Below are 14,131 nucleotides of genomic sequence, written 5' to 3'. Positions count from 1 at the left end.
ATTCGTGCAACGCTCTGAATAGCAATCGCTAACCGCGATATTAATATATTTAAGATACACAATGAAACAAAATCATAATTTCTTCTTCAGCAACGACGCGTTCGGATGCTGCTTGAAATGACTATCAAACGATCCCTTCACGTACGTCTGCACAAAGTCCAACTCTTGGGCGTTGGCCTCCACAAGCTTGTTCGTGAGCATCTGGTCGTGGCGTTTGCTGCGCTCCCGTTCCAGACCCGCCGACACGATCTGCTCCTTGAGCGTGTCCCGATACTGCTTCACCGCCAGCTGCGTCCGATTGTCGGCCTCGAAGCTTGCCTTCCGGTGCTGTTCGTAGATTTCACGCTCCCGAATGCCCTCCTGAAGTTCCTGCTCACGTTCGCGCCGCCGTCTGTCCTCGGCTTCGGCGATTTGCTTGCGCTGACCGTCGTAAACGATCTTCAAAGAGAGAGTTTGTTGGGGTTTGCTATGAACTATTTTAAATCCGGAATCTTACATCGGCCAAACCCCATCGCTTGCGCAGCGCCATCTGGCAACTTTCAACCGCCGCTTGGTCGTACTGCTGGCGAACATCTCGAATCAGCTAAAATCGACAGGATTTGTGTTAAAAAGAAAGAACCATGTTCCATCCCTCCCTTCCCCATACCTTATCCATCTTGGCCTCCTCAACCAGTCGCTGCTTCTCCACGTGCTTCGAGTACTGGTAATACTGATTGATTTGTTTGGCCAGAGTCTCCCGCTCGGCGTCCCTCACCTTCTTCTCGCGTTCCAACTCCCGCTGCATGCCCTCGTTAAGCGTGCGCACCACTTCCCGTTCCTGCTCGTCGCGCTTCTTCTGCAGCATCCGGGTCGTTTCCATCTGTTGGCGCAGCTTCTCCGCCAGGTCGGTCTTTTTCAGCTGAATCAGCTTGCCGTCATGGTCGGGAAACGGCAACGAGTTGCAGCGCACCTCCTGCAGTTCGATCCGTTCCTGTTCCGCTTTGAGGGCCCGCTCCTTGATTTGCTCCTTGATGTCCAGCAAGGCTTTTTCCTCCCTGATCTTGCGGGCGCGGAGTTCCAGCGTGTCACGTTCCAGCTGGTAACAAAAGACTCAAATGTTTAAATTTCAAAATCTAAAGCTCCGAAATCCTCAAACCTCTTTCTTGTAGTTTCGGAGGTGAATTTCCTTCCACATTTTTTCTTCGTCCTTGCGGGCCTGTTTGAGCTTCATCTTCTCCTCAATTTGGGCCAGTTGGCAGCGCTTCGCTTCCTCGTGGTGCTTCTGCTGAATGTACGTTCGGATTTCGTCGCAATTATTGCTAAAAAGAATCAAATAATGTATGTCAAGTTTATGCCTTTTACCAGTTAAAACTGGGTAAGTAGTAAAAAAAAGGGATCTGGCAACACTTTTTGAGATATCGTTCCGGGTCCGGTGGCGCAGTGGATAGCGTGGTAGCCTCTCACCCCAGTACGGCCTGGGTTCAATCCCAGACGGTGGCATTTTTCGAGACGAGATTTGCCTGATCACGCCTTCTATCGGATGGGGAAGTAAAACGTCGGTCCATTAGCGTAAAAGAGGTTTTGAGTGACTCACCACACATAACCTTCGGACGCCTAGAAATGAGCAGAAACTTGCAACAGAGACCACAAAAGACCCGGGGACGTTAATGTGGATTGTATTGCATTGCTTCAATAACATTTTTAAACTTTTCAATGAGAAATCGTTTTTACCATTAGATAGAGAATAGGATAGAATTTATAAGAAGCCTTTGAAATATGTTTGAAAATCGGGCAACCCTGCTTTGCGATATCATTACTTAATTTATTGATATTTTTTCAACCCAATTCAAAACTAATCAAAAATGTTTTCATCGTTTTTGAAGGAAAAGTAGCAAATTATTTCCAAAAACTTACATTTTCAACTGAATCGTTTTAGCCTTCAAAAACTCCTCCCGTTGCCGTTCCTTGTCCTGTTTCAACGCAATCAGAGCGTTTTCCTTCGCCCTGAGACGCTCCATTTGCTGCTGCTGGAGCTTCTCCAGCATCGCTTTCTCCTCCCGCTCCGATTCTTCTTGCAGTTGCTGCTCAAGTCTGTAATTGTTTGCATGTTTAGTCTGATTACTTTAATTTATTTTAAATAATTTGCCTTTTCCGCTCTTCCTCCTGCTGTTGCTCGTAGGCCAAGTCGGCATTTCGCATCTGAAATTCAAAACATCACCTTTTTAACGCAAGATATCAGTTCACAACTAGAAAGTTTTTACCAATTTTTGCACTTCCTGTTTGATGTTAATTTCCGGGAAGAAAAAATCCATTTTCTAATGTTTAAACTCCAATCGGCAAATTTCGTTTTCTCTGATCTCAGAGCAAGGCAGCGCTGGGCAGGCGAAGTAAACAACTCAAAAACGTTGTAAACTGTTTGCAACGGTTGCTACGTTTCCGGTTTCGGAATTTAGCACACATTGAGCACGCGGCGTCGCGACGCGGTAACCAACCGCCACCCATCTAGGTTGCCATAACATATTCGGCCCCCAGATCGAAGAAGACCACGTGGTGTTGTTGTTTTTAGTTCACCACGTTTTTAATATTTACTACAACCAGGGACAAAAGAGAGCTGGCCGCGCAAAAATGGTCATTCTCGGAAGAAAATATCTTTTTAGAAAAAACATCCTTAAAATAAGGTGTCTTCGGGAAAGTTTTTCAAAATTTAATTTTCACAGGTAAAAAAGAGAAACAGTTGCTTTTCTCCATACATTTTGACGATTTTTCCCATACAAACTTCAAGTGATTAGAGGGAGGGGATCCCGTGATCAAAATGAGCTCAAATTTGGAATTTAGCCTTGTTATGGGTCAATCTTTGATTCCAGGGGTAGCCCCGAGTAAGCCCAGATTTGGACCACCATTTCTTCCTCGTTTCATCTTAATCTTAATGCACTTCAGAAGAAACCGGTCAAGAAAAAATCAAATGGAGAGAAGCGGTAGCGAAAGCAAGCCAGAGAGGGTGAAGAAAAGCCCCAAGAAAACGTTCCCTCTCTTTTGTTCTGCCGTTCGTGAAGTTGTTTCTTGACACCCTTTCTTTTGAAGAGCATACCGGCCCTAAATCGCATTACCGCATTGTTCGACGGATAATCATGTTATTAGCTTTGTTACACAAAAAAGAAGAAAATTTAAAATAATTATTAAATGGTAAGGTTTTATTTTTTTATTTTACGATCAGATTTTAAAGAATGTATTCATCGGTACATTTTATTGTCCAAGAAACAAGTATTATAACTAACAAGATCAATTCAAATCGTACTTCGCATAGTAAAAATTACCTTCAGAGAAGTATTTACCCTTAATCACTTAGCTAAACTAAGACCACATTACCAGCTGGAGTCGGAACACTCGGAATCCTCCTGGCAGCGTAAGCACGCCGGGATCTAGTTGCGACAAAAGATGAGCGTGAAATACGTACAATGAGACGACCGCACGTAAACGTAGTCCTTATTGGCAGTACCAAAAAGGTACACCGTTGGCTGCACTCCGCCGCCGGAAGCGGTCCACTTTACGGTGACGTTCAGAGTATTGCTGCGACAGACCTTGATCGGCTTGAAGAAAGAAAATGTTTCGAATGAGCGTGTTGCCGACCTGCTGCGGCGGCAGTGTAAAGTCGCAATCGATGCGAACCTTTCGGCTGACGATCAGCTCGGATCTAACTTTTTCGATACTCTTGAACGCCAGAGTAACGCCGAAAAGGTTCAGACATAGGTGGAAAACCATTTCCGACGAGAACGAGCATTCGCGTGACGTATCGAGCGATTCTTGCGGAGATTTCGCTGCGGGTATGCTGGCTGCAGCTTTGAGTTTCTTGGTGCAAAGTCCGTTCTTGTTGGCTGTAACCCAGCGGGTCATCGCTTCGTGAAGTTCACCCTTCGAGCAGCTCATAAATTTTACGGCGATTATCTTTTGAACCGTCGCAAGCGACGCCTCAAGAAATCCGTCCATCTTCAGGCCACAACTGGCTATGAAGGAAAAGTGCTCGATGCTCAATTTGATCATCTGATCCACGTCCATCTCGATCGCGAACTTGATAATCCACCAGATTTCGCTCTCCCAACTCCTAACTTTGCCAGCCGATCGTCCCAGCCGCAGTACACGAACCGCACGCAGAGCTCGAACGTCGAGTACGGAACGTCCTTCAGGTGAATCTCGCGCTTTTCGGTCTCCCCGAGCAGGGTTTGGAAGTGGCCGTGGAACGTCCGGGTGCTTTCCGTACCGTTCTCCTGGTCTTGATGATCATTGTCCAGCAGGATGACCACGTCCGCGAGGGCCGGCTCGTTGAAAAGATCTTTCGCGTACTCGGCGAATCCGCGGTAGCCGTTGATCATTATTGCTGGAAGTTGTTGTATTTAACTATCGAAACTTTTCGAATCATTTACATTTACCTCAAATTTTCGGACCTTTTTTCGGGGTAAATCGTTCCTCAGTTGGTGCTGCACGCCGACACTGCGCTACACAGAAAAAAAAGTTGAATTTTGGAATGTTGAAAATTTGCTAGGTTGAATATTACCTCTTTATATGTGTAATATTACATAAAAAATGTGTAAAAATGTGAACCTGATGAATATTCATCAAAAACTGACTTGGTGGATTTTTGACAGTTCGAATTATTTCAAGAAAATCCACCGCGGTTAACCAAATCAAATTAACAAAAGCCCTCTAATATGAAAACGCTGATACAGATAATTTTTTAATTTAATTAGGTTTTACGCCGACTCTATTTGGAGGTTAGAAGGAGTGCACTGTTTACAAGGACTTGACCAGGACAAAACCATGTAAACAGTGCACGAGAGCTGTCAAATGACGTCAAGGCAAAAAAAGCAAAGCAATCCACTTTAACGACCGGGTCTTTTGTAGAGATCCTATTTAGGGTCTCTAGTTTCTGCTCGTTTCTAGGCGTCCGATGGTTATGTGCGGTGAGTCACCCAAAACCTCTTTTACGCAAATGGACCGACGTTTTACTTCCCCATCTGATAGAAGACCAGGAGGATAAGGCGGGAATCGAACCCGCGCTTCATAGCAACTTACACGGAGAATCAGCATTACACTTTTTGCAGTTCGATTTTACACCACCGACTAGTTTCAACCCTCGAACTGAAAAAGGTGTAAAATGCGAACTGCAAAAAGTGTAAAAGTTACACCTTTACCAGTTCAGGGGTCCGAACTGAAAAAGGTGTAACTTTTGGACTTAGAAAATTTTTGAAGATTCTGCGGAATCGTTTCACCCGCTGTCAAATCGGGACTTAGTGCAATTTGGATTCTGGTGGTCAGAGGAGTTGAAATGGTAAGTTTTGCGCCAATTTGGGAACAGTTGCCGGAAAAGGCAACATTCCGGTTCACCCCGACCGGAAAACCAAGAATTACGGGCCAGTGAATGTTTTTGTGGCCGGATTCGGTTGATTTCCTGGTTCTTCGGTCTGGGGGAAGCGAAATTCTATCTTCCGGCAGGAACTTAAACAAATCTGTCGGTTGCGGCAGAAAAGTGCAAGATTTCGGTTCCCCCAGACCGGATAACCAAGAATTCAAACGAATCCGGCCACAAAAACATTCACTGACCTGTAATTCTTGGTTTTCCGATCTGGGGGAACCGAAATCTTCTACTTTCCAGCCGCAACCGACAGATTTGTTTATGTTCCAGCCGGAAGATAGAATTTCGCTCCCCCCAGACCGATGAACCAAGAAATCAACCGAATCCAGCCACAAAAACATTTGGGACACGCCCTCAAAACGAATTTCCAGGAATTGTTGAATGCTGTTCTGGAAGAAGTGCAAATCTATCTTCCGGCGGGATTTTCAAACTTAAAACTAACCTTAAATTATCTCTTTTTTTTTATTATTAGGTGTTACACTCCATGCCAAGGAGCGCAAGTTGGACATTTCGCTGCTGGAGCACCTGTACGATCACTACCCGTACGATTTCTCGTGCAAGATCTTGCTGTGCGAAAAGTACCGAGCGCACGAAGCGATCATCAAGTTTACGTAGGAGCTGTTCTACGAGCAGAAGCTGATCACGTCCGGCAAGCAGCCGAGTCACAAAAGGTTGGTTTGAAATGATTATTTTCGTAAGGATTTTTTTTTTCTAAACTCAATCTTGCCTCTTCCAAAACTCGTCAGCAGATTCGTCCCCAGATGGCACAGCACCTGAGGGCCAGGGCCGACCGTTGATTCCACCGCCGATGAGGAGTCCGGTCCAGCAGCAGCAGCAATAGTAACAACCCAGCCAGCCAGCCCTTCCAAACTACGGCTCATTCCCACCCCACCACCAGCCCCAACATCCACGCCATCAGCTGCACCAGAACCACATTCGCCCGGTCATGGGCGGCGGCGGTCCCATCAGCCCAAGTTCGTTTACCGACTTGATGGCATCGATTACGGCCTGTGCCGCTTCGCAAATGCAAATGCCCCCTCAGCAGCAACAGCAGCAGCAGGTTGTAGCGGCGGTGCACCAACTATAGTGCAAATTTGGAGCTGGTGGCAAAAGAAAGTGCTTAGGTAAGTTTAGCTTCGAGTTGCCGAAAAAGGCAAGATTCCACTTTCCCTAACACTTAAGTGACCGGTTTCGGTTAGATTCTTGGTTCCCCGGTCTGGGGGAAGCGGAATTGTATCTTCCGGAATAATTCTTGGCAATCTGCCGGCCAAAATCGGGGAACGCAAGATTTCGCTTCCCCCAAACCGCAGAACGTAGAATTCTGTATCGGTGCCCCTTTTGCGGCCGATTTTGACAAAGAACTTTGTCCTAAGGTTTCTATACGTGGTGTCAATCCAAAATTTTCGCGAAGCGAAAACGTTACGTGACGAATTCCCCTCTCGGCAAATTTCCCCTCTTTTTGGTGCACGCTTGTTGGATGAACGAACGTTTCCCAATCAGTCAATCGAGAGACGTGAGATTGATGTATCTAAAATCTCCCCCACTCCACCTCATAATTTTCGGATCGTCGACGAGCCAACAAAACTCGGCTCGGTTGGTCCCGAAAATTCATTCTATTGCTGGACGTCGACGAGGACACATCAGAAGCAGATGGCCTGGTGGCCCAGTAGCAGACTGCCTGGAGGTCCGGGAGCAGATGGCTTGGAGGCCAGGACCAGCTAAGACATGCCAGTCGCGGGAGTCGATCATTGGAACTGGCCACCACCTGGAGTGGCCGGAGGCCCCGCGGATGTTCCGATGGGGGGACATTTGCCGGACCGTAAGAGTTGGGGCAATATGGGTATCAAACTTTAGGGATTTTGATACTGGATATGAAATTTGACATTTCGGCAGTAGTGGCCACAATCCGGAGTGGCCGGAGGCCCCACGGATGTTCCGATGGGGGGACATTTGCCAATCCGTAAGAGTTTTGGGAATATGGGTATCAAACTTTATGGTTTTTGATACCGGACATGAAATTTAACATTTCGGCAGTAGTGGCCACAATCCGGAGTGGCCGGAGGCCCCACGGATGTTCCGATGGGGGGACATTTGCTGGACCGTAAGAGTTGGGGCAATATGGGTATCAAACTTTATGGTATTTGATACTGAACATGAAATTTGACATTTCGGCAGTAGCGGTCACAATCCAGAGTGACCGGAGGCCCCGCGGATGTTCCGATGGGGGGACATTTGCTGGACCGTAAGAGTTGGGGCAATATGGGTATCAAACTTTATGGTTTTTGATACTGGACATGAAATTTGACATTTCGGCAGTAGTGGCCACAATCCGGAGTGGCCGGAGGCCCCGCGGATGTTCCGATGGGGGGACATTTGCTGGACCGTAAGAGTTGGGGCAATATGGGTATCAAACTTTATGATTTTTGATACTGGACATAAAAAGTAACATTTGGCCATTATCTGAAATTAAGCAGTTAAAATATATTGCTTATTAGGCAGGAAGTAATAAATAGACTACTGCGATGCACATTTTTTTGTGCCACTGTGAAAATCTGTTTCTGGAAATTTAGAATAACTATCTTGTAATCATTAAGAGCCCTGTAAAGGGTAATTTTTAATGTCTGCTGTTCAAATTTCCTTTACTGCCGCCGATTGCTTGCAACGGCCTTGTAAAAACATTCCCGCATCTTGGTAACTTTCGAGTGGTGAAGAAAAGTAAATTGATTTCACTTCGATTTCTATTTCAGCTCCACTTGCAATTTCCGTCCCCTAAGTTCGATAGGACGGTTATTATAAGAGGGGAATTTGGACCGGACATTCTAATCGAAAATTTCAACAATCATCTTGCAAAGTTCTTTGTCATACTGGTCATGTGTAACATAACCACCTGCACCTTTTTTTGTGAGATTCTTGGTTCCCCGGTCTGGGGGAACCAGATTTGAACCTTCCGGCACAATTCCTGGCAATGTGTCGGCTAAAATCCGGAATTGCATGATTCCGTCCGCTTCCCTAAAACCAGACAACGAAGAATTCCGAAACGGTGGACCATTTGTGACCGGTTTCCGTGTGAACCGTAGAATTCGTTCTTCCGGAATGTTTTTGAGAATCTGTCGGCCAAAATCGGGAAATGCATGATTCCGCATCCCCCAACCGGATCATAGAGAATTCTGGGCTGGTTAACACTTTTATGGCCAGTCTCGATTAAATGGTTGATTCTCCGGTCTGAGGGAGGCGGAATTGTACCTTCCGGCAATGATTTTTTGAAATCTGTCTGCCAAGAGCTGGAAATTAAAGATTTCGATTCCCCCAAGCCGGAAACGAAGAACTGCGGGCTGGTGAACACTTTTGTAATCAATTCCGGTTAAATTTTTGGTTCCCCGGTCTGGGGGAAGCGGAATTGTATCTACCGGCAATGATTTTTCGAAGTCGGCCAAGATCGGAAAAGGCAAGAAGACATACAACTAACACAATCCATTATTTTTTTCACCAGACAACCCGGTTCAGTTTGAGTCCCGGCCGATTTGAGTCCGGCACGAATCAGGTGCGCGTCGGCTGGACCCTCGGGGAAGAAATCGCTCAATTCCAGCGAAGCTGCTCAAGAAAGCGGAAAAAACATCATCAGCAGTAGCAGCTACAACTACAGTAACTATAAGTGCTCCGTCTCACCGGATGTCCCCACCCGCAAGCACAAAAAGTCTCGCCGATCCTCGTCGTCGGAGTACATCCGAGAAATCACAAGCAAGTCGTCCCGCTGGTCCCGTCCCCCCTCTACTCCAGCAGAAGCCGGAACAAGCACGAAGCGTCTCTTTCACCGGTGTGAACCAGCAACAAGTCCACCCGTCACCATCTCCCGTCAGCAGCGTTTCTTGATTCCAAACGCGATCGTCCCTCTCACCGGTCAGCCGCAGCAAGTACGCGGTGAGGTGGCGTCCTCACGCTGGCTGCGGCGGTCTCAGATGCTTTAGAAGGAGTTGACCAGAACCAACAGTGTACAATCCAAACCGGCGAGGACTCACGAGACGAACAGTTACGTGACGGTAAGTATGTCGTTCTCACTAGTAATTATTTAATTTAACTGATAAAATGTATGTTTCCCGCTTTCCAGGTTGCACCCGCTGCAGCAAGAGCAGCTACCAAAAACCTAAAATTATGGAGAGAGGAAACAAACGCGAATGCGACGAATACGACGAAGAACCATTCCGGAAGATGCTCGTCCCGTTCGCGCTTCAGACTTGGCTCCGAAAGCCGCAGATGATCCGGAAGTCGTGGAGCTTGGTTAGTTTCCATCAAACATTTTCAGCCATCAACCTCTCATCTTCATTTTATTCATAGCGCAACTTTCCCGGAACCGTGTACGGAAGGCCCAAATCCTGCATAGATGGAGGCCCTGGCACAAGAGGTGGCCTTGAGTCTGGAGAGCGCGCTCAACCAATATCGACCAGTAGCGTCTCTCCTCTTCATGAATGGTGCTGAAGTGCTGTCGCAATCTCTTGCGCACCCACAACCCTCACATTCCCCTCCTTCCCCTGGTCGACTCCTGGACGGTCTGCTCAACTCCAGTTCCGGAGAATGATGCTTCCAAACGCGACCCGGATTGAACGTCCCCGGCAGTTAAAGGACACCTAACCACAATGGAACGAAGCCAAGAAATAGTCCGCACTCGCACTGTGGAGATCGACAGTGGCAGTGAGACCATTCGCAACCATTACGTGAAGAGCGTGACAGAACCAAACCGGAAGTTGTCCTGCAGGCCGTTAGTCGTGCCTGCTAGGTATGTTCCCATAAAGCAAATTTAGAAATCAATCTTTAACTTTATTTTATTCACAGCGCAGCAGCCACTCCGTAAGACGTTTTCTGTCATGCTCCAGTTCACGCTAGCATTCCGGGTCGAGTGCCCCCCAACCCCGATCTACTCGGACAATCCGCAGGCCCCGAACCGGGAAAAATGTCCGACTGAGCGATTTGAAGTTAAAGGGCAGTCGGGTGCGTAGCCTCATAGCATAGCTATCCCAAGCGCCGAAAGAAAACAAGGTCCTTGCACGAAATCCGCCGGCGGTCCGTGACCAAAAGCACAGAAATGTACAACCTTGACTATTCTGCCGATGCCGACGGACTGAAGAAAAATCGCGCGTTCCACAAGTTTCACACACCGCGGCGGAAACCTGGACGAGCTGCTGGACATGAAGTGAAGACCGACGTTCACGACGTTCCGGAGATGGTTGGTTCCACCGTTGGTATCTACAATGACAAATTGACCATAAAGCAGTCCGCTGCTGAAGGGCGTGTACAACGAGAAAAGACTATTACAGTATTGTGAAATCAGTCGTTTTTCATTAATTTATTGTATTCATAGAATTTTAAATAAATAAATACCTTGTTCAATCTATTTAAATTGAAATTTAATTTCTCCAAAGTATTCCAAAGAAAATCCTAAAACGCCCAAATCTAGGCAATATGCAATTTTCACCCGGTGAAACATTTCAATTTCGATTTTACACGAAATCCAGTTCGACCCCTCTTACACGAAAGTATGTAATCGTACCTGAACTGAATTTCGTGTAATCGAACTCGATTTCGTGTAATGCCTATCCTCCGTGTACACGAAAGTATGTAATCGTACCTGAACTGAATTTCGTGTAATCGAACTCGATTTCGTGTAATGCCTATCCTCCGTGTAGGGATCGGCCGCCGAAGCGCCCGAAGCCGCTAACCACCGCGCCACGAGGCCCACCGTCACGGCGTAAAACCTAATTTTGGCGCGCAAATTTTGGCGTTTGGCGTGCAGAATCCATCTCACAGTGCTTTTCGTCGTACGCTTAACATCAAACCTTATTTTCTTAAATGTTGAGTCTCATTTAGGTGCTAAATCGGAATACTTTCAAATGAGCGTGTATTAAATTAACTTTAACATTCATAAACAACACACGCTTATCAAAAACTACACTTTGTTAAATTTGTTGTCCGTTACAGTGCACCGTGTTGTTGGTTTTAACAGGTTTTAACTGCTGTAGAATTATATTTTGAAAATCGAAAATAAACAAAATTCATAATTCTTTAACTTAATCCGTCGAAAAATCAGGTAAGAATGGAATGCCGAAATCTTCATTTCCACAATAATTATTTTGTTACTTCAAGGACACATGGCTCTAGTCGGAAAAGGATTTTCAAAATACTTAAACACGCTGTTCAACGATCCGGAACTTTCCGACGTTGCGATCGTGCTGGACAACGATGAGGGGGACGGCACATCCGCGGAGACCAAGACGTTCCATGGCCACCGCGTGATTCTGGCCACCGTGTCGGACTACTTCCGGTCGATGCTGTACGGCTCGTTTGTGGAGGCGACCAAGAAGGAGATCCGCCTGCCGGGAGTTCCGTACTCGATTTTCCTCAAAATAATGGAGGTCGTTTATCTGGGCAAAACCGTCCCGTGTGCAAATGGGACGCTGGAAGAAGCGGAGGAGTTTTACTCGCTGGCCCAGATGCTGCTGATGAATTCTGAGATGAAATTTCACTTCGGGGAGTGGATGATTGAACGATTGGAATGGATTTCGTCTTGGAAAAGGGATCTTTTGAAGATCTTTGCCTTGGCATTTGAATGGGACTTGCCTTCGCTCAAGGACGAATGCGGCTCTAAATTCAACGAAACAGCGAACGAGCACCTCGAAAATAGCACGTTTGTGGACTTGCCTTTGAGAGCTGTCCAAATGATTTTGGACACTTCCAACATTTGCTGCACTCGGGCTGAGCTGAAACGAGCGATCCAAGCCTGGATCGAACACCACAAAGGAGAAATCTCCGCCGATGTTGCTGCTGAGCTGAACAGGAAAGTTTACAGATTTGGGAGACTTTGCTATGATTTCAAGATCCTTTCAATTTCTCGAACGAAGGCCATGCAAAAGCCGGAGGACGTTCAGCCGCTTGGAGGGTGCGCGGAATCAATGGAAGCACTTCTTGCGGAACCCCATGAGTATTCGTACATATCTCAAACGAAGGTCCTCAAGTGCATCTGCTTGCGAGGGGCCAAGATCTGCTTAAGAGCAAACCAGAAGTTTGGTCCCGAGCACGGACGAATCAAATCGGAATTTGAGTTGCAGTTTATAGTTGAAGGCTACGGCCGCCTCCATCGGCGCAACCTAACCGTTCGCTACGACTTGACCCAGCACGAACAGCAATCGGTGACGATCTTTTTCCCGAAAATGGCTTGCTGTAAAGACACCAACGTTGGTTTCTGGTTGCGATGGAAGGGCACCGGAGTGCAACCCGTTTTACAGAATTACGTTGCTGCTAAAAATAACAAAACGATCGAGGCAGACTCCACGTACGTGACGCACATTATCTACGAGGACCAAGTCTACGACTGCAATAACCGCTGTCCAGAGTGTCCGGTTCCGTATGTTTACGACTGGTATTCTTCGTCATCCTAGTTCGACGAGTTCGACTGCAATGATGGTGGTCCGAGAACGACAGTGCTGAAGATGAAACTTTTTCAACTTTTATTTATGTAACTGACTACGCAAGCATCCGAATAAAAGTGTTTAAACCATTCATGCATTTTTAACCCTTTAATAAATTATTCGCAATTCGCAATTTTCAGTGTAAGAACGGGCCTTGACCGATCTTATGCACTAGGTTCCCGACGAACACGCACTGCCCTTACACCTACATCTCACCCTTGCTCTGAGTCAGTACGAGCAGCACGCTAGAACACGCTTTGAGTGTTCGTGCCAGGCATGCACACCTTCTTTTCCGGTTACGCATTTTAACTCGGCCTGGGGTGGTACATTACGTAGGGTTTGATGACCTCACTTGTTTGAAAAAAAGGGTGAAGATTGAAAACAATAAACAGCAAAAGAGAATTTATTTTATAAAAATCAAGTATCAATAGTAAGAGAATGATGAGCGTATTTTAAAGAATAAAAATGAGAAGCTAGATGTATTAGATATAAAGTTAGACAATAGTTAATAAATAGAGATACAAAACAAGCTTAGATTATAGTAATGATAATTTATAGGACAGATAAAGAATTATTCAAATAAATAAATTCGCAATAAAATTAAAAAAGATAAGGCGAATGATAAATAGACTTGATATTACTAGTACATTAAGGAAAAGTATATTTTAATGGAAAAAAACAAAACAAAGTTTGTTACAGCAGTATCAATTGATAGAAAAGAGTGGAAAAGCTTTGAGAGATAAGAGAATCAAAAGTTAGTAAAATTAAAATCAAATGTTGGATATTAAATAGAAGAATCAGTGAAGAATTGGGAATCAGAAGAGCAAAATAAAAATAGGAGATAGGTGGTAGCTGAGCATGAAGAGAAGAGAAACCCCGTTGTGCGATGTTTCAGGTACATCCACAGCAGTTGACTCAACATACTGCGAATCAAAACAATACCGTCTACAATCACAAATTACTTCCCTTTCCCACATTGTTGCGCCCCTTTCTTTTAGCCGTCTCGACTCTGACCCGAGGTGGTCAAAGGTTTACGATTCGTTTCCACAGGCCACCAGCTAGGTCATCATGAAAACCAAGCCAACGTGGAGGTAAGAAAATAGGACACTCGCAAGGAACCAGAGCTATACTGTTCTGATCAAGATAATTCGGATGATCTAACAGAACTACGGATGTAGTTAGTTACGCTCCTTCCAGGATGTTCCTTACGTGGACGTCAACCGAAGAGCACGCAACAAGGTCAGTGCCATTGCATGCTCTTAGGTATTAATCCTTGGCCTGCTTAACC

The 14,131-nt window shown here is 45.9% G+C and overlaps 2 protein-coding genes across 2 annotated transcripts; one reads left to right on the top strand and one right to left on the bottom strand.

Annotated features, from left to right (window-relative positions):
- Positions 1 to 15: 15 nt before the first annotated feature.
- LOC120414700 (cilia- and flagella-associated protein 53-like) lies at positions 16 to 2,424 on the bottom strand. Its single transcript, XM_039575999.2, has 7 exons — positions 2,241 to 2,424; positions 2,126 to 2,178; positions 1,894 to 2,070; positions 1,136 to 1,298; positions 647 to 1,075; positions 497 to 583; positions 16 to 438 (listed from the first exon to the last, which is right to left on the bottom strand). Exons 1-7 carry the CDS (start codon positions 2,289 to 2,291, stop codon positions 73 to 75), a joined length of 1,326 nt encoding a protein of 441 aa, XP_039431933.1. The 5' UTR covers positions 2,292 to 2,424; the 3' UTR covers positions 16 to 72.
- An 8,800-nt stretch (positions 2,425 to 11,224) lies between these two features.
- LOC120414708 (kelch repeat and BTB domain-containing protein 8-like) lies at positions 11,225 to 12,932 on the top strand. Its single transcript, XM_039576016.2, has 2 exons — positions 11,225 to 11,465; positions 11,522 to 12,932. The coding sequence occupies exon 2, from the start codon at positions 11,527 to 11,529 to the stop codon at positions 12,811 to 12,813; it is 1,287 nt and encodes a 428-aa protein (XP_039431950.1). The 5' UTR covers positions 11,225 to 11,465; positions 11,522 to 11,526; the 3' UTR covers positions 12,814 to 12,932.
- The last annotated feature ends 1,199 nt before the right edge of the window (positions 12,933 to 14,131 follow it).

This window comes from Culex pipiens, chromosome 2 (genome assembly GCF_016801865.2).
Source record: "Culex pipiens pallens isolate TS chromosome 2, TS_CPP_V2, whole genome shotgun sequence".
In the NCBI taxonomy this organism is placed as follows: domain Eukaryota; kingdom Metazoa; phylum Arthropoda; class Insecta; order Diptera; family Culicidae; genus Culex; species Culex pipiens.
This window is presented reverse-complemented; position numbering and strand designations above follow the sequence as displayed.

Coding starts and splice junctions, on each gene's coding strand:
- LOC120414700 (XM_039575999.2), bottom strand. CDS start 2,291: ATGGATTTTTTCTTCCCGGAAATTAACATCAAACAGGAAGTGCAAAAA. Junction 2,179..2,240: donor AACAGGAAGTGCAAAAATTG/GTAAAAACTTTC, acceptor TTTGAATTTCAG/ATGCGAAATGCCGACTTGGC. Junction 584..646: donor AGGAGGCCAAGATGGATAAG/GTATGGGGAAGG, acceptor TGTCGATTTTAG/CTGATTCGAGATGTTCGCCA.
- LOC120414708 (XM_039576016.2), top strand. CDS start 11,527: ATGGCTCTAGTCGGAAAAGGATTTTCAAAATACTTAAACACGCTGTTC.